The sequence below is a fragment of the Sapajus apella genome, unplaced genomic scaffold (assembly GCF_009761245.1).
Source record: "Sapajus apella isolate SASKATOON/1434 unplaced genomic scaffold, GSC_monkey_1.0 scaffold15, whole genome shotgun sequence".
Lineage (NCBI taxonomy): Eukaryota > Metazoa > Chordata > Mammalia > Primates > Cebidae > Sapajus > Sapajus apella.
The window spans coordinates 8,503,503-8,524,179 of record NW_022436955.1 but is presented as its reverse complement, the minus strand read 5'-3'; the positions used below and the strand labels follow the sequence as shown (position 1 = coordinate 8,524,179).

The window sequence follows — 20,677 nt, the reverse complement described above, 5'->3', positions numbered from 1 at the left end:
CTTCTGTAGTTAGTGTCAGTTTGGCTTTAATCAAATTCTGGATATTTCTTAGGTTCCCTATGAGAGCCTCTTCTTTCCTTCCTTCTATAATCATAAAAAGCTGAGGTGCTCTCATGTACTAAGTGCCAGAAAGTGTCCTAAAAGAAGACTTTCACAGTGAATAAGACATAGCCTTTTTGATGTCAGGGAATCCCCAAAAGCACATCCGGCAAAGTTAGTTATATTGTGAAAGCACAACTAATTTTGATAGTGACCATGAATGGAGTTACCCACAGAGAAGCTGTAACTACATGGTGACCTCCAAACGGGTCTGTCTGACTCCGGCCTTGACCGAACTTCACTCAGTCCTCAAAAATAAACCTGACCATGTGTCTCTCTTTCTAAAATTCTTCCCTGCCTCTCTATTTCCTATATATTTAATGGAAACTCCATAGCTTAGTGAGCAAGACATCCCATGATTTACTCCTTGTACACTTTGCTTGTACCATCTCCTTTCTCTTGCTACCTTAAATCTTAAGATTCGGAAATTTAAAACCATGTCAAGATTTTTCAAATATGCCATGCTCTCACATGTTCAGGTGCAGGGAATCTACTCCTCCATCTACACTTCCTCCTTTAAGTCTCACTGTAAATGAAGTCATCTCTTAAGTGAAGTCTGGCCCAACATCTCAGATCATTTTGGCTGGTCTTCCTAGTGCTTCAGGAATACTGCCCTACCTTAATTTTTCTTGTCAGTGTAAATTCTAATCATATAAAACATTTCCCCATCTCCCACTAGAATATGAACTCTGTGAAGGCAATATCCAAACATTTAAGAAACGTAGGTTGACTAAAGGCATAAATTAAAAGTAAAGGAGTGGATGAGAAAACACTTCATGACATATAATCTTCTTCAGAAATTTAAGGAATTAGTCATTATTATGGAAAGAATGAATCTGTCACAAAATAATCTTCAGGATGAAAAAGACAACACATCATTTGATGCCAGAATATGCTAAAGAAATCAGTGCCCTGTCACCCAGCCCTTCCATTCTTTCATCCATTCATTCATTTACTTGTCCACAAAATTATGTTGGAGACCTAGGGTTAGGGGCCAACATGAGATGACCTTCTAATATATTCATTTGGCAAGTGTAATATCCACGATGGGCCATGTGGCAGATCAATGAGCACTGACACATTCAGAGTTGAGTTTGCACTGCTTAAAAAATTTAAAAAAATAAAAAATGTTTGCATGTAAAGCAGTGTCGGTTTAGTAAGGTTAGCCAAGATAGATTCACTGAGATTGAACTAATTGGCAAATAAATGCTTTTCTTTATCCACCCCCCTCAACAAACTAAGGACATTTTTTTATGAGCAGCACAAAATAGCATCCAAATATGCTTCTGATTTTTCACTTTCATAATTTAAAGATAGCCAAACAGATTTTTGTAGAATGTATTTTTCTCCCTTAATTGCTCCAATATGGAAGATGCTCTGTTGGCAGATCAAAATGGCAGATGTCTTTTAATGCCCTGCCATTTTCACTTGTGTAAATAATCATGTTTCTTTTCTGTGTAAAATTCTTTGCTGCAGTTTGCCTCACACAGAACAGAGTTTATCTGGGAACCTGCTGTCTCCCCAGCCCAACAACAACAAAATAAATAGATCTTGGTAGATCAGATGTCATTCTTTCAAGGTTGCTTGTGGTCACTGACTTAACTAGTTAGCTTAAAGACCCTAAATGTCAATATCCCCCTGAATCTCTTGGTAGTTTTCTTTGTCTTAAGCTAAGAAATACCTGAGCAGTATGTACTTTTTTCTCTATTTACCCTACCAACAAGGAGACAATTATTATCAAACATAAGTGGAAGCAGAGTTGATTATAAGAAATGTGATACAATGTAACAAAGAAAATTCTCTTAATGCTAACATACTGCATACTTCAATGACTCATACACACATGCTTGAATTTCACATGTACACAGATGATTATTCCTACCGTTACTCTTTATTGTACTTCTTATTTTGCAGGTTACTCAGTCTGAAAGACAATCGTTGGAAGAACAGTAGTGTGTAGCTCCCTAATTCAGATAGAAGACATAGCCATCAGAGTATTGGTCAATTTTGTTCATTAGTATGTTAAGGCTCATCATTTTTAGAATATGCATCATTGTAGCATTTCCTTTATTCCAAAATATTGGGAAAGTAATAGATTTCTTCTTGTCTCTTTCACATTAATTTGTTTGTGAAGGGTATGTGTTGGTGTGTGTACGTGTGTGTCTGGAAATGCCACGGTAAAAGCCGTTGAATGAGTACCTCTGATTTTTTGTGGGTCTCAATGCCACAAAATTCTTAGGTATCTAAGAACTGTTCTTTTACCTAGACACTGAGTCTAGAAACAGGTTTTTTTTTTGAGCCCAACTATAGGCTGCAATGGAGTTCAACTAATTAAACAATAGGTTCAACTAATTGAACAATAGGTTGTGGATATTAAAAAAGAAACTAGTTTAATTGGAATGCAATAATGTCAGTGTTCCAGGGTCAATTGTGTGCTTAAAAAATTCAATGAAACCTGGAGGACTTTGAATTCTAGTTCTTTCCTTGTGCTTATGAGAATTGCTTCCCTCTTTCTCCGTTTTGTTTCCTATGAATCATTATACTCTTTGCACAGTTTGAAAAATTATTTGGCATAATATATGTAAAAGTAACAAAGAACAGGGTTTGCCCATATTAGCAATTCAATCAATGTCGCTTAGTTAAATCCGCTTCAATTGAACTAATAATAATAACAGAATAATAAGATAGCAAAATGAAGATATTTAGCAAAAGCGAAATGCACAGTATAAATATAAGCAACATTGGTGAGGAGTTGAAGAAGATAGAAACTAGAAATGGACTGTAAGGTAATGAATCAGTAAAATCTGACTGTGTGGAAAAGCCAGACTGATATGAGATGCATTGGAAAGAATAGCATCCAGCCATTTATTCTGTCAACACTGCTAAATGTCTAAATGTACAAAGATGAGTGAAAAGCTAAATAAGACAAGGCCCCTGCCCTCAAGGAGGTTACTGTCTGGTGAATAGGTCAGACATTCAATCACCGTGGGCTGTGAAATGTGCAAAATATGCAGTGATGACAGGTAGGTAGAGGGCTTATAAGGTACTCATAAAGGCAAGAAAATAGAGGTATACACACGGGCTACTAAGTTCATCTAAGTTCATCATGGAATATTAGCAACACCAGGAGTATCTTGCCACAAACTTTTTAAAATGTTCTACAAAATTTCTATTATTCCAGAAGATGACAAACATTGACATCAAAACTTGAAATTAATTTTTCAAAATTCAAAAATGTAAATGAGTATAAAATAAATCTAAATAATTAAATGCTCAAATGATGCCTTTTGTAATTGTATGCCATCTGTACTTCTGAAATCATTAAAGCTTATAACTCTGCTAAGACTTTTTAGACACATACTACGTATACATTTTATGTATGTTCTTATATATATAGAGAGAGATAGAGAGATGTGTGTGTGTGTGTGTGTACACACATGAGCACAGGAATATTTTTTCCATTATCTTGACAGAGCTATTGCCACATTTCTAAGGAAAGTGGTGTGGGCTAGAGCAAAGTATTCTGCTAGTGACTGAATATCTGTCCTCAAGTGTGTGGGAGCTTTTCATGTGGTAGATAGATCTTCTTCCTCTTGAGATTTGAGCAGAAATGTAGAGTAGGCAGATTTGGGTCAGCAGTGAACAAAATACCTCGCTGGGAGTAAGTCTTGGCCTACATTCTCGGCTTCCCACGTCTCCAGAGAGGATCCCCAGACTGAAGCAGCCTGTGGCCTTTTTTCGTAGGATAGACAGTCTCTGATCAGGTCAAGCTGTGAGGATTCTTTAACTTCAGAGAAGAGATGGACAGAGGAAAAGCACTGGCAAGGAAGAGCATCTACAGAGCCTTAGGGAAACTGCTGGGTGACTGATGCTGTTCCCTCAGATAAGTCTCTCTCCTGACACCACGGTGAGGGCAGAGGGTCCTGGCCCTTTGCTTTGGTGCTTCCTGTTTTCAGGTTTTCGATGTATAGGAGCTAGGCCCAAATATTGCCCACTTTGATCTGCTCCAAATTTTTTCCCTCCCCTAAATGCAGGTTGTCACCCAGCGCAGTCTGTCTATCAAGGACATTTTTTTCTCTCTCCATTCTAATGCTCCCGTTGAATGCCAGGCTTATGTATTTCTCCACTGGGCTATATCATCATCATAACCCCTATATTGGTATTCCCCAGTTGGTACTATGGAGATCATCATTATCAGGAACTTTTATATTTTATTAATATAATTAAAATATGTACAGGTAAAAGCAGCATGCGATTAGGAGTCCAGATTAAACTGAAACTTAGAAGCCTGAATTTCCTTTTCCATGAGTAGAAACACTATAATTTGTGTATTATATATTCTAGTAATTAATGGCCCCATTTGCAAGTTTTGTCCTAAGTGGGGGAAAACATAAAACTGGTTACATATCTGTGGCCAGGGATGAGAACACGGGTATCAAGATGAAAAACCAAGATGCCTGAAAAACATTTTCTTGTCATGGGAAATAACTTGCCCAGGACTGAAGAATATGAAATATTTTCTTACCTTTGAATGAAGAGTCCTTCTGCACAGGCAATTACATTCAAAGCTACAGTGACATTTCCAAGAATTCACTTTCCTCTCTTTGCCAATAAGTTCCTCTTCCTCATTAGTCTACTGCTCAAAGAGAAGAACTTCCCAGAAAAGAATTAATATTTACTGAGCATCTCCAAAAGACTGGCAACTGTGCTAAGTAGCATTATGAATGGAATCAAATTTTACCTAAAAGTATTAGTTTCACAGGTGAGAATATGGAAAACCAAGACACCTCGTTAATATGTTTAAAGTCAGGCAATTAATATGTACAAGCTTCAAAATTCAAACCCAGGTCTGTTTGACCCCAAAGATTGAGTTTTTTACTTCCTAGAATCTTTATATAAGAAAAAGATCTGAGAAATCTCTATGGAAATTTTAAGATTGATGGAATATTTGTCATTTTCTGTTTCATCCTATTAACCTGGAGCCAATCTGACACTTTTATGGAAATACATCCTCACTGAACGTCATTCTATCTTGGGTTATCCATAAACCTCAGTAATGCATATGTCCAATGGAGGGAGACCCACTACAACCTGGATAGGGAGTTTAAAGCTAGTATGTAGTCAAACATAGGATTAAAAATTGGTTTCTATTCAAGAGATTTTGTTATTGTTAGTTTGTTTCTATTTCGACTTGTGTGTCCCTATTTATTTTTCATGAAGTTCCTGACCATAGTGGCTATTTTTTTTTCTTCTTTTTAGAGACAGGGTCTCATTCTGTCAGCCATGATGTAGTGCAGTGGTGCAATCATAGCTCACTGTAGTCTTGGACTCCTGGGCTCAGATACTGACTCTGGTGTCAGTATCCTAAGTAGATAGGACTATAGATGCTGGTCACCCTGCCTAGATAATTGTTTAACTTCTTATTTTTTGTAGAGACAAGGTCTCGCTATGTTGCCCAGGCTGGTCTAAAACTCCTAGCTTCAAGAGATTCTCCCACCTCAGCCTCCCAAAGTGTCAAGATTACAGGTGTGAACTACTATAGCAACCCACAGTGGATTTTTTATTATTATTATTCAGAGTCTCATTCTGTCTCCCAGGTTGGAGGGCAGTGGCACGATCTTAGCTCACTGCAACCTCCACTTCCCACGTTCAAGAGATTCTCTTGCTTCAGCCTCCTGAGTAACTGGAGTTATAGGCATGCCCCACCATACCCAGGTTTTTTTTGTATTTTTTAGTATAGAGAGGTTTTTGCTATGTTGGTCAGGCTAGTCTCAAACTCATGGCCTCAAGTGTTCTGCCTGCCTTGTTCTCCCAAGTCCTGGGATTACAGGCATAAGCCACCACACCAGGCCATAGTGACTATTTTTAATCAGTGATCAGAGTGGGTCACAAGAAAGACAGGCCATGATACTGAAATGCCACTCAGAAATGCCACTTCTAAGAGAAAGCTGACACTCCCATTGGTCGTGGAGCAACCTGGATCTAAAGGGGGAATATTTTATTGACTCAAGTGGCATAGACCACCTAAGTGCCAAACCAGGCTGCTAGACACATCTCCTACCCACAGTGTTCACCTTTGCCAGCTCACCAGCCCTGGAGGTTCTCAATAATGGGTGTTCGGTTTTCTGGTAGAAGGATTCCCTGAGCCTTCTGGGAGCACAGCACAGAGGATAAACACTGGTTTCTCTCATGTTATTTAGTTCCATAACAACACCATGAGGCATGCTTGCTATCAAAGATTCTCCTAATTTTAAAGATGAACAAATGAGACTCTAGATGGGAAAAATTACCCAATCAACAGCAGATAATTAGTATTTGCCCACAAACACTTAGCTCATTTATTTCCCACTTCTTCAACTGATCTTAAAATCCATATGTAAAGCATGTTTTAATAGCAGAGATTTAAAAAGTTCTTATGATTCTACTGATCTAACACTCCGGGACTGTAAATAAATGGTTTGGTCAGTTGGGTACTTTGAATAACTTTTATGTAGTGGTTTCTGTGTGTCTGAGAGGACTCAGTTGTTCAGAATATGAAACATCTTGAATTCACATGCCAATGTCATGCTCAGATCCATGTTTGCCATTGATGTTTGAGCTTCAAGTACCTTCCTCTATAAGCCAAGCTGCTGTGATCTGGAAGTGCAGGTCTGCATGGATGGCACACTGAAGCACAGTTTTAAATTGTGACTTCTCCAAGTGTATAAAAACAAAAATACTCTGTTCCCATACTCTCCAGCCATGGCACCATGGGTAACAGAGCAGGACCCAGTATATAAACCAAGCAAGTCATCTGCTGGGCATGTCTCCCATATCAGACACTTATCTTTAACCTAGCAATTCAGTTAAATTTTTAACATTCATTTTTATCCATTTCAGATTATTAAAATGGAGTAGATAGTGTAACTTTCAATTCGTGAGAGTCTGATTTGACTATAAAAACACACACGAAGAGAAAATATATTTTGAATTAATTTATTATAGACACGTAATTGTTGTTGTGATTAGTAAGTATGGAACAATGGTATGTACTGCCTAGAGCAGGAAAGAACCTCAGGTGACTGCATTTTCACTTGCCATTTTACTTGACTAGCTTACTTTTGTTTTTTCATTCTATTTCATAGTATGTACAATTTTTTTTGTATAATTTTCCCCAGTAATAAGAGGAATGTATGCCAATCATACAAAATTCAGAAAATACAGAATTGAGGGCTTGTTCCATGTTGTTTTGGATGAAATGTTGGCAGTGAAGGGCGGAGAATTGGTCATTATAAGGTCTACTAGAGCCGGAGAGTACCAAACCTCACCATCTGCAATACTCAGAATTTCTGCTCATCCCTAAATAAGACTGAATCTGCCATATGTGTGTGTGTGTGTGTGTGTGTGTGTGTGTGTGTGTGAGCGTTTGTGTAAAATCAACAGAAAATAAATCATAATAGGCCTTCCATATTCATGGGTTCCACATTTGTGAATTCAGCCAACCGAGCATTGAATTTATTTAGGGGGAGGAAAAAAACAGAAAACAACAAAAAATTGCAATATAACAATAAAAAATAATACAAAATTTGAAACTATAGTATATAATAACTACATAGCACTTATATTGTATTGGGTATTATAAGTAATCTAGAGATCATTTAACACATACAGGAGAATGTGTGTATGTTATATGCAAATACTATGCCATTGTATATAAGGGATTTGAGCATCCCTGGATTTTGGTATTCAGGGGAGGATCCTAGAACTAATCCCCTGCAGATACCAAGGGAAAATTATACATTTTCTTTAACCTAAAATATATTAAATAATTTTGAAAGTCTGAGATTTTTTTTCCCTACCACAGGAGCTAATTCAGAATCCTGTCAATTTAAAGTCTACCAGCTATTGGGCTGTGATGCTAGTCGTAACATTCATATTGCTATAAACTCTGATTCTTAACCCACAAACAGAGGCAGACCGTACCAGGAGTTCACTGTGTGTGTGTATATGCACGTATGTGTAATTTGATGGAACATATTAAAAATTTCTACTGTTTTATAATAGCAATGATTTCCCACTAGAAAGTACATCTTAGAAATAGTTGCAGCTAATAGAGAAAACATGAGGAAGCATTTTGGGGACAGAGACTATACAAGATTGGGAAATACAGAAAAGCCAACATCTGGAATTTTGGTTAAATCCTTCCCAGAATACAGTTTTGCCATTTGTTCAACAAATATTTATTGAATGTCTGCTCTGTTTCTGGCCCTGGAGAGACTGAGATGAATCAGATAAAAATCCCCTATTCTCAAGAAGTTCACAGTCTCACAGAGGTCAAAGTGGTTATGTCAACAAATCATGACAGAAGAGTAGGCTATGAATTTCTAGAAGAATAGACAGTGTGATGGGTCACACAGGAGATGATGGGAGAGGTCTTGGATGGCCTCCCTTAAGAGATGACTTTTGAATTCTATTTTGAGGCCTGAGAAGTTCATCTGTTACGATAAAAGGAAGAGCTATTTTGAGCAAGAGAGCAATGGATAAAAAGACCAGGTACAGGGAAGAATGCGGCATTCTTGGGGGACAAAACTGAATTCTTCATGTCAGGCTGAACTAGTCCATATGGAAAAACGTAGGATGTGAGCCTGGAAGGCAAGGTGAAGTCCAGGTTAGGGAGATAATATCTGATAGTCCACCATGCAGGCAGAGGTGCACTGTGGTATGTGAGCAACAAACTTCAAAACATTCTAAGCAGGAGGAGTGAGTGACATGTTTAATTGGGTAGCTGATGGTGTTGGGGTCTTAAAGAAACCATGAATCTCCTGCAAGTCTTATAAAAATAGTTGCTCTCTTTAAGTCATATCTATTTCCATGACTAATGTGTGGATTCATAGTTTGGGTAAGATTTGAAGGTGGACTTGGGATTTCTTTTTCAAAAATATACAAACAAAAATTGGCTAAATGATTGTCATAAAGTAGGAAATTTGCACATGAGAAAGAAGCTTTGTTCTTTTTTTTGTCGTACTCTCTTGAATATTTAATGATTAACATTTCCTGTGCTAACATAGAGTAGATTGCTGAAGCTCATGCTTTCTTGTGGCATTTGGAGAAGGGACAATACCCAATCAGGGAATTTCCTTCAATAGCAAGCCTGCCACACCATTTTCTGTGGGAAAACATGGGATGTGAGCCCAGAAGGCAAGGTGAAGTCTGGGTTAGGGAAATAATATCTAATTGTACATCATGCAGTCAGAGGTGCACTGAGTCACGAGAGCAACAAACTTCAAATCATTCTAAGCAGGAGAAGTGACATGTTTAACTGGGTGGCGGAAGGTGGTGGGGGAATTCCCTTCACTGACAAGCCTGCCACATCATTTTCTCTTTGGTTTTCCCCTTTTTTCAGTGGCAATTCCCCACCAAATCACAAAGAGCCTATTTCTGAGATTTGTTCCAAAATGCAGATAGTTTGTTTTGTGATCCTATCATGCCAAATGACGGTGGCTTCTGCAGATACTTAGATGAAAGAATAAGTAAGAACGATTCTGGTGGTTCACCTTTATGATAAGAGTGCCCTCAGCTCTGCAGAGCAGAGAGCCGCTGTGATTCCAACGGTCTTGACCGGGCGCCTGGCCTGTCTCCCCTCTTTCTGCAGATAACACAGCAGGTGTGTACGCCAGGCGTGGAGGCTTCAGTCGGCAGAAGCAGGACTTGTACCTCCTGCCCATAGTCATCAGCGATGGTGGCATCCCGCCCATGAGTAGCACCAACACCCTCACCATCAAAGTCTGCGGGTGCGACGTGAACGGGGCACTGCTCTCCTGCAATGCAGAGGCCTACATCCTGAACGCCGGCCTGAGCACGGGCGCGCTGATCGCCATCCTCGCCTGCATCGTCATTCTCCTGGGTAAGGGTGCTTCCTGGTCCCCTGCAGGAAGAGCCTGGTAACCGGATGCCCCTCCTTGAAACATGCTTCTCAAGTACAGGCTGGTAACCAGGACCCTGCTATGAGTGTCGACACAGTTTAAGACAAGAAGTGGGGTAGGGAGCTGGGGGGGGGTGCGTGTTGCCGAGGCATGGTGGGGGACGTCTGCTTCATGCATTTGATGGAGTACTGGGGGGAGCAGACAACTGAACCAGCAGGTTCCAGCAGGGAACAGGGAAGGAAAGTCACAATTAACATTTTGCCTGGCCATCACAGGGCTGTATAGCAGGAGTCAGCAGGGGCTTCAGGGACATGGGAGAAGGTTTGGCATAAGAGGGATTTGGGCAGAAACCTGCTGTATTAGCAATGGTTTTGTCTCACAAGGAAAAAGAAGGCTTATGGACATTAGTCACACGAGGAGGAACAAAAGATAGCATAGGAAGGACTCGGGAACTGGAAGAAGGAAGAAGCAGGACTCTATCCCCTCCACTAATGATCATACATAACATCTATGCTAACACCTCAGCTCATGGGGACCCCTTGGAAGCTTTTCCTGCACCTGCCTCCTGGGTTCGGTGCCCCTCTTCTGCATTTGTGTCTCATCTGTGGCTTATTCTGTAAAAAAAAAAAAAAAAAAAAAAAAAAAAAAAAAAAAAAATAGCCATTTGCTGGTGCTCATAACATCTGCCATTGCTGGACCTCAGGAAGATCATTTTGTCCCAGAGCCTCAGAACTCTGAGACAAAATCAGGATTCAAACCCATGCATGCCTGACACCAAACCTGCACTTTTCCCATGGTGTTTGGTTCTACCTCGAATGAATTCATGGAGCTTTACTCCGTAGGAAAGAACCAGTGAGTTCAGTTCAGCAAATAGTTAGTGGGTATTATCTGAGCAACAGGCCCTGTGCTAGGTCCTGAGGGATAAAGAGAAGAACTCTATGAGATCTCTGTGCTCCACAGGTTCACAGTATGTCAAGGAAAGTATGCATGAAGAGATAAACTGAGGCACATGGTGGCTGCTATAATAGGGACATGAACACATGCTGGTTGGGGCACAGAGTAGAAAGCATCTGACATTGCCTGGGAAGGTCAGAGAAATCTTTCTGGGGGATGTGACACACGGGTTGGCTGCTGAAAGAGTTGCCCAGCTGAGGACAGAGGCTTGGAGAGATGAATATTTCCAACAGAAGAAGTAAAATACAAAAACTCCTAAAAAATTAATGGCAGAGGAGACAGATGTGTGAACCATGTGATAAATGTTATAATGAGGGTAATAACAGGGCCAGGCTGGTGCATGAAGAAGGTACCAGTAGTCCTGTCTGGTGTCAGGATGGGAGGCCAGGAAGTGTATCCATGATGAAAGGAAAAATGAGTCCACCAAGCAGAGAAAGTGAAAAGGAGTGTTCTCTGTGAGTGGAAGTGCCCACGAGAACAAGGCACAGAGCTTTGGGATCCATATGAAGTCCAGGGAAAAAACAACCTCTCGTCCCTGCTTCTCAGAGCAATGGTGGAGCCAGAGGGGTGCACACTTGGCATGCCAAATTCAGCCACAAACATATTCTTCAACCTTCCCAAGTGTGTGGGGGAGCCTTCTAATGGAACATGGTAGAAGCCTCTTGGGGAACAGAGGGAATCAATGAAGAATTAAACTGTGGCTGAACTTTCCTTACCCCTCCTAAGTTGCCCAAACTTAATGGAATCCCCTCTCCCAGGGAAGACATGAGATTGCTTTACCTGGGGTTCCAGCTGATGCTCTTTTCCTATGCTGATATAAACAGAAGGTTTTGTCTTCTGGGGCTTTATAAACTTCCTTTCTTCTATGTGGTGGCTACAAAGAATCCAGCCACACTTATGATAAGATTTCACATTAAGTTAACATAGGATCAATGTTCTTTCTCAGACATTGGCAGGAGCTAGCCATCACCTATTATAAGAGGCAGGCTCTGAGGTCTCTGCATGTCCTCATTGTTAAACCTTGGAAAAACAGCTACCTTTTTTTTGTGAAGAGAAATTGGCATTACCCACTTTTAAGAGACTACAGACCAACATATTCAGAATCGTCCTAGCTCTTAGGAAGATGACTTCTAAGTGGTATCTGGATTCATTTGTTAAAAGTTCAAAATAGTCCCAACCTCCCAATTTGTTGGGTATAATGTTTTCACAGTAGCATTTGTAGGGGAAGAGCCAGATGGGGGTCAATTTTATCCACCGTTGGGAATTGCAGGCAAAGTTTTCATTTCCTATGCTGTTTCCAGTTCTGAGCATTTGTATCCCATGGTTTACAGTAAGCAGAGTTCCTCTGGTAGAAGAATCCAGGAATACTGGACTTCACAAATGCTTACTTTCTTTTTCTGTCCCTGCAGTCATCGTAGTATTGTTCGTGACCCTGAGAAGGCAAAAGAAAGAACCACTCATTGTCTTTGAGGAAGAAGATGTCCGTGAGAACATCATTACTTACGATGATGAAGGGGGTGGAGAAGAAGACACAGAAGCCTTTGATATTGCCACTCTCCAGAATCCTGATGGTATCAATGGATTTATCCCCCGCAAAGACATCAAACCTGAGTATCAGTACATGCCTAGACCTGGGCTCCGGCCAGCACCCAGCAGCGTGGATGTCGATGACTTCATCAACACAAGAATACAAGAGGCAGACAATGACCCCACGGCCCCTCCTTATGACTCTATTCAAATCTATGGTTATGAAGGCAGGGGCTCAGTGGCCGGGTCCCTGAGCTCCCTAGAGTCAGCCACCACAGATTCAGACTTGGACTATGATTATCTACAAAACTGGGGACCTCGTTTTAAGAAACTAGCAGACTTATATGGTTCCAAAGACACTTTTGATGACGATTCTTAACAATAACGATACAAATTTGGCCTTAAGAACTGTGTCTGGCGTTCTCAAGAATCTAGAAGATGTGTAAACAGGTATTTTTTTAAAACAAGGAAAGGCTCATTTAAAACAGGCAAAGTTTTACAGAGAGGACACATTTAATAAAACTGCGAGGACAACAAAGTGGTAAATACTGTGAAATACCTTTTCTCACAAAAAGGCAAATATTGAAGTTGTTTATCAACTTCACTAGGAAAAAAAAACACTTGGCATACAAAATATTTAAGTGAAGGAGAAGTCTAATGGTGAACTGACAATGAAGGGAAATTGTTTATGTGTTATGAACATCTAAGTCTTTCTTCTTTTTTAAGTTGTCAAAGAAGCTTCCACAAAATTAGAAAGGACAACAGTTCTGAGCTGTAATTTCGCCTTAAACTCTGGACACTCTATATGTAGTGCATTTTTAAACTTGAAATATATAATATTCAGCCAGCTTAAACCCATACAATGTATGTACAATACAATGTACAATTATGTCTCTTGAGCATCAATCTTGTTACTGCTGATTCTTGTAAATCTTTTTGCTTCTACTTTCATCTTAAACTAATACGTGCCAGATATAACTGTCTTGTTTCAGTGAGAGACGCCCTATTTCTATGTCATTTTTAATGTATCTATTTGTACAATTTTAAAGTTCTTATTTTAGTATACATACAAATATCAGTATTCTGACATTTAAGAAAATGTTACGGCATCACACTTATATTTTATGAACATTGTACTGTTGCTTTAATATGAGCTTCAATATAAGAAGCAAACTTTGAAATAAAAAAAGATTCTTTTTTAATTCTGGGTTTGATTCTTAACATTGAAAAAAAACGTTAAGTATTTCTAATGATCCATTTATATTTCTAATTTAATTGTGATCTTTTAATAACCCTATTTATGATCTGTTGTAGTCTGTCTGCTGCTTTTATTGTTTATTTAAAATCAAGTATGTTTTACAAATGTTTTTTCAGACAAGATTCTGTAACATCATGTAAAGCTTTTTTGTACATTCTTGGTGTTAACCTCCTGGCTTCTCTTCGCACACATCTTCTGAAAAGAAGGATGTGAAAGAACTAGTTCAGTCTATGACTTTGCAATATGTCTTATATAATATGCATTTATCTTGTATATCAATAATTTGATGGCTATGAGAGATGAATCCATGAGGGAATGGAGCAATCAGAACTCTAATGTTCCAGGTATACATTCTGTGCCCCACACTGAGCACTGGGGGCCTGGGGGACTAGAGTCAAAATATGAATTTTCCCCAGACTCAAATGTTATTCTATTTTTTCTTTTGTTGAACTTACCAGGCTATTGTAAGACTCTGACAGTTGAAACTGGGTATTTTTCTCACTGTAATTTAAACTAATTGTAAAATGATGTGGCAGTTTCAGTTTTAATAAGAGAAAGGGCGATTCATTTCAAAATTCATTCATTTGTTTAGAATATGCTTAGATCCGTAAGCTCAGAATGAAGGCAGGGACCATGTGAGATTCTGAGAGTCAATGCCTTTTGGTCCGGGAGTTTGTCTTTAGTACCCTGCCTCCCAGCTAGTTTCTAGTTTCTTGAAGGATTGAAACTTACCTGAAGGGCATTTCACCTGTTCAGTTGGGCCAAAGGTCAAAACGTAGCAATACTTGGGGAAAGACCACACAAAGTCACACTGCAAGTACTTTCCCTCTTTCCCCCTAAACACAGGGCACATGCTTTTTCTTGGATTGCAGACAATTTTTTTACAGTTTTTTTTTTTTTTTTCTGACTTTATTGTGAAAGTTTGTTTGAAGCATTTCTTGATACCATGTTATGTACTATTTTTATGATTTAGTCAGCATGCATACAAAGAAATGTTTTTTATGAAGTGCTCACTTCCGTTTTATCTTGCATTTAAATCAAATTGGGCTGAACACTTCAATGGAATAAATTCTGTGGACCATGTCACTTTAGAAACTTTCATCTCAGTGAAGGATTACGCATTCTCAATACTTCCATAATTGCAGGTTGTGTTCATTTTTTTATATAGTTTTTGTAATCCAAAGAATATTTTGCTAGATTTGCACAGATCTCCAATTGAATTTACAATGAAGAAATAACTCAAAAGGAATATGAATAGCATTTAAATAAGTATACAGCTGTAAGTAACCCTGTCACCATGGATGATCCTTTTCTCTAGGAATGTGTTTGGATTAGAGATGACAACTACATTTTCGCATTTTTATGTTGAAGTCTTTTTTAAAAAGGCTGTTTACCTTTCAGTAGTTAAGAATACTTGTTTTTCTTTTTCTTTTTACCTTTTATTTTTTCTTTAAGCCTCTATTGTTTGTAGAACACTCTTAGAAACTTGGAAATAAAATGTCTTTCCCAACTAGTGGAGTCCTTTTTCATTTGGAACACATTGCCTTAAAAGCAATCTTAATTTAAATAGTCCTTCCTTATTTCTAAAGCAATCACTGATTTATACCATCTATGCAGTGGAAAGAAGGAACATGTCTCTGTTTTTGTCCTCAAGTAATGGGTATAGTTTGTATTCATCATTCATTCATTGATTCATTTATTGATTCATCTTATTTTGTAAACCCTGTTCTAGTTACTTGAGGATGCAGAATGAATTTAACTACCTTTCCTGACATCTTTTGCTCATTCAACCCTGTACCAAAGTATCTACCTTGTTATCTTGTTATCACCTATTTACCTGTTTGCTCTCTTAGACAATGCAAGAAGATATTTTCTCTCCTTCCAGGTTGAAGGAAGAGCATGAAAGATGTAACAGAAAGGAGACAGTGAGACGTAGAGTACGAACGGAGAGTAAGGCAGCTGTGGCAATTCTGGACACACCTAGGGTTTAACTAAGTTATCTCTTTTAGGCCTCGGTTTCTGGGGGTGACAGGGAAGATAACAGAGTAGTTTAGTTACACCTCTTGGAGAATTGGTTAAAAATATAGAGAGCATGTCTCTGTGTGTCAGGTGGAACCAGGTCAGGGTATTTGAAACTGCTCCTGGGTCACTGAAATATCCTTCACCTCTTTTTGACAAACTTTATAAGACAACAGGAGTGAAGGGGGGCTGTGCAGTTGGGGTCTCTGAGCAGAATAGGGGCAAAATTTGTCTGACAGGCAGGCAGGCAGGCAGTGTGGAGGACAGATTAGGAGCACATAAACCTAGAGGTGTGCCCAGGAGGGCTTTTGCAAAGGTCAAAATGAGATAGAATGTGGGCCTGAAATAATTCAGTAATTTGGGGATGGAGAAGAGGAAAGACTTCTCTGCTCCTGCACTGCCATCAGCCGGGTCTGGGCCAGGGTCATCTCTGACCCGGAAGATGGACACCATCTCTTGGCTGATCCTCTGTCTCCCACCCTCTTCTCCACAAAGAAACCGGAGGGATACTTTTAACACACAACCCAGATCACATGATCTCATAACTTAAACTTCTTCACTGGTTTCCCGAAGACTTAAAATGAATTCTGATGCCTTTACTTTATTGCTTTACATGAACAGGGCCCTGTGAACCTCTCCAGTGTCATTCCATTCCATCCTCCTTTAGTGAACCGTACTCCAGCCACACTAGGCATCTTTTTGTTCCTCGTACAAGCAAAACACGCTCCCTTTTCCATGGAAAGCAGGTCACCCTTTCTTGATATTTCTTTTTTGTATTGATGACAACTCTTTAAACTTATTTTGCTTTTTGGCTGTATGTATGTGTTTGGGTGGGTGAGTCTGACTGCCCCACTAGAATGTAAGCTCCATGAGGGCAGGGAATCTTGCTTTCTTGTTTACCATTGTATACCCAGTTCTTTACACTGTGCCTGAAACATAACAGGTACACAATAAATATCTATTGAATGAAAGCAAATATACTGATGAGGCAGATTTATCAGGATTTGATGACTGATTAGAGATTGCCAGTGTGATTTTTAAGCATCCTTATCTGAAAAATTGTGTCAATCACGTTCTTAGTACTTAGGATTGGTAAATTGAAAAGAAGTGGGTTTGGGGAAAATAAGTTGAATTGAATTTGGGTTGGGACTGTAAATGGGAGGTGTTTGTGTGACAGCCGGATGGACTTTCAAGTAAGTCATCGAAAGTATGGATTTTCAGTTTGCTCACTGTAGAAGTAGGGCCTGGGCATGGAGTATAAGAGTCATCAAATGGGAGCTGAAGCCTCAGGAGTGATTGGGTTTTCAATGTTCTATCTCAAATTTAAAAGAGTATTTTAATGGTAAAATCCCTCTGGTGTTGAAGAGTAATGCCGATTTTACTTTTATTAATAAGGGTAATTAGTAAGCATAAACCTTATCTGTGTATGTCAAATGCTTTGAAAAATAGGAAGGGAATATTAATTAATTCAATCATTCTTCTCTTTAATTAGTGAGCCTTTCTTGAGCTCATACTGTATGGTTGTCATTTCCTAAACATGTGTAACACATCCTGTTCCTATGAGAAGACAAAGTATGTGCTACAATCCCTTCGTTACACTGAAGGCAGTTGTGGACCAGAGAGGTTAAGCATTTCTCCAAAGCTACACAGGAAATGATATCAAAGCTGGATGTGAGAAATTCCCATTTCTACCACTTTGGTTCAGGAGATATACCCTTTAAATTTAGAATAAGAAGCCAACAGCAAGGGCTATCCCTCACAATCACTATCTTAGCTAAGCCATTGGCGGTGAGAACTTGGAAGGGGATGGAAGCTCCTCGGCCTCCAGGTGTTCGGTCTATTACTTTGAGCAGTCATCACCACATAGTTTGATGAGAGAATTTAGTCACATCTCTGAACGCTCAGACTGTTACAAGTCTAAAATGGCACAAGGATAAGAATTGTGAATTTTTCTGCTAGGGTTTACATCATTTTACATTATGAATTTTGGAAATCAAATATAAAAGAAAGAAATTAGGCATTGTTTAGCTATTTGTTCCATAGAGAAGTTTGATATTACATCCTCTTCATGGGATTAAAAATAGGGGGCAGCAAGGGGGAGTCAATTTCTGGATCTTGGTATAAGAATTGAATTTTTATCTTGGAAATTAACTCACCTAGTCATTTTCCATAATTAGAGGCTACTGTCCCCCAAGTGTTTTCTTCATCCTGGTGACTTACATTTGATTTCCTTGTTCTTGGCCTTTTTAAGAAACTAATAGTGAGAGCCTGGTCATCTTTCCCAAGTTCACAGAGACAATGCTGGCTTAACCTTCAGCTTGCACAGAGCTCAAATATTCATTTGAAAAGTAAAAGCAATATATGGCATATTGGGCATGACATTTAAATACTCCTGTATATAAAGCCTAGCTCTGACTCGTACTAGCTGTTTGACTTCAGATAGGTATCTTGACCTCTCCGAACTTCATTTTCCACAAATGTGCAATGGAAGCAATAAGTCCTACCTTGCCAGCCCTGGTGACGAACCGATGAATTCACATTTCTACAGCCATCCCTAAAACAGGAAAAACCCTAGAAGGTAGCAATTATATTGTTACTGTTTGTATTATTTTCCCAATTCCAGCCTTCAGAATAATATAAGGGAAGAATTTACCACTTCATGCCTTCTGTTTTATCTGACTCGTCTCTTCAGATATCATTCCACTCTTTCCTTTTCCTCTCTCCTGAGCTAACAATAGAATATAGATGTCTTCACACACTATAGTGTAGGCAGAGAACTGTTTGACAATTTACCTACCACCAAATACTAAAAAAAAAAAAAAAAAAAAAAAAAACCTAATTATCTGTCTAGTGAATTTACTTATATTTGACTAAAGTTTGCCGCATAATATTAGCAAAACAACAGGTAAAATAGCTTTTAATTTTTTAAAAGACAAGTTTACATAATTATCAATTATATATAATTGGATAGAAGATATTATGGAATAATTTTGAAATTGGCATGAGCTTGTCAAGATCTTCACAAACTTGGACTCTTCCAATATAAGGAACTTCATATTTGATATATTTTTGCTCATTTGTTCAAGCAATGGTGCTTCTTTTGTTTCAGAGACATCTCTTTTCTGAAAATATTGAGATTTAAAGGCATATAATTTTATTAGAATACTCCTTTTTACATAACAACTAGAATGAGCTTAGTTTAATCACTATTTTTAAATCAGTAAGAACTCAGGAAATTGGAAATTATTTTACGCTATGGTAATGCTCTCTCTCCCTCTCCCTGGCCCCCAACATTAAGTGGGATATGAAATAAATAGTGGGGTTTAGAAATATAGTTTTCAAATGACTTACTCTTATGAACTAGTAAAGAGGTGGTCCATTTAATATTGCTTACCTAACAAACCAGTCCAGGGTCTCTAGAATTACAAATGGGCTTTTCCCAAAGACACCATCTTCTCTTTTTTAACTTTAGTTTCCCAGTCAAAAACAGGTATGGAGTAAAATGTTAGGGGCAAGAAAACAGGGTTGGATCAGTAAAGGGAAATTCATGTCCTAGGCATTATAGCATTCTAAACTACTAGAAATTTCTAAGTGAGAATTCCTCTGGGCACCTTCCATCCCTCCACCTCCCAGTGTTTGATAAGACCATGATAATGCATCAGATTTAGATTTGACATGATTAGATATCCTACCTTGATGGTCACCCAGCACACCTTCAGATCAAATTGGGCCCCAATGCACTAAGTAAATCATACAAGGGGGTTAGGGGAGGGATAGCGTTAGGAGAAATACCTAACCTAGATGACAGGGTGGTGGATGCAGCAAACCATCATGGCATGTGTATACCTGTATACCAAACCTGCAGTTCTGCACATGTACCCCAGAACTTAAAGTATAGTAATAGTAACAATAAAGAGGCATCAGAAAGTCTGTATGAGTTGCTAGCACTGGAAAGGTCATCTATTTTGTGTGTCTCATTTTCTTTATCCATATGGTGGAGATACGTAATCTCTGATTGGAATGCTAGAAATGATTGACCTAGAATAGGAAAATAAAAGTAAATATATAACCAGCTGCACAAATGAGTGAGTTTATTGTTGCTGTTTTTGCTGTTACTTATACTTTTCCTACTGTAAACTGAATTTGCAAATGACTCAGAAGGCAGCCTCATATCCAAAAGTGAAATTAAGACACCCTTTGGCTTCTCCTTTGAAGACTTTGATCTAGTAGCCCCAGGGCAGGCTTTAAACAACCTCTAAAAGATAAACATTGTATCTGTGTTGTGTAAGGACTGTGACCCCAGGGATCTTCCCAGCCTCGCCTAGAGATTTCACTGCAATGTCATCACCAGCTTGGTTGAGGAACCTTGACCCCTATAGGCTAGTGTTTTCCAAGTTTGAAATACAAATTTCTGCATCTCTGGTGGTTAAAAGACATAGTTTTAAGTGACATTGAATAAGAATACATTTTAAAGGGAGAAATATATTGTCTTTGAAATTACTAAGAGCATAATGTACACAGAGATAACCTCTGTTTGAAATTCACTTCCCTCTTAACTGACTCTCTGATCATCCAATTTAAAGCAGCCCCCCAGTTCCTGTCTGCTTTTTCCCTCGAATGTACTATTGCTCTAGTTAAATGTCACCTCCCAAGAAAGGCCTTTGTTGATCACCTTCAGTAACATCTTTTCTTCCTGAGATCCTTTCTAACCCTTTGTCTCATTTATTTTATTTCAATACACTTATGTCCACCTGATGTTATAATTGAGATTTATGTATTTGCTTATTGTATGCATGCCCTTGCACATATTATAACAAAACATTCATGAGGACAGTGAGGCTTTCTGTTGTTGACTTCTGTATACTCAGAACCTAGAGGAGCACCTACAGGATATTAGGGTCCAATAAACAATTTTTGA

At 38.8% G+C, this 20,677-nt stretch overlaps 1 protein-coding gene across 6 annotated transcripts in view; it reads left to right on the top strand.

Moving 5' to 3' along the window:
- Positions 1-15,250, top strand: part of CDH11 (cadherin 11) — a 166,666-nt gene extending 151,416 nt beyond the window's left edge. For all 6 annotated transcript variants that reach the window (XM_032284107.1, XM_032284103.1, XM_032284106.1 and 3 more), the window contains 2 exons: positions 9,731-9,982; positions 12,365-15,250. In XM_032284107.1, coding sequence (XP_032139998.1) covers positions 9,731-9,982; positions 12,365-12,861 — 749 coding nt within the window. In that variant the 3' untranslated portion in view covers positions 12,862-15,250. The remainder of the gene's footprint in view (positions 1-9,730; positions 9,983-12,364) is intronic.
- Positions 15,251-20,677: the final 5,427 nt, after the last annotated feature.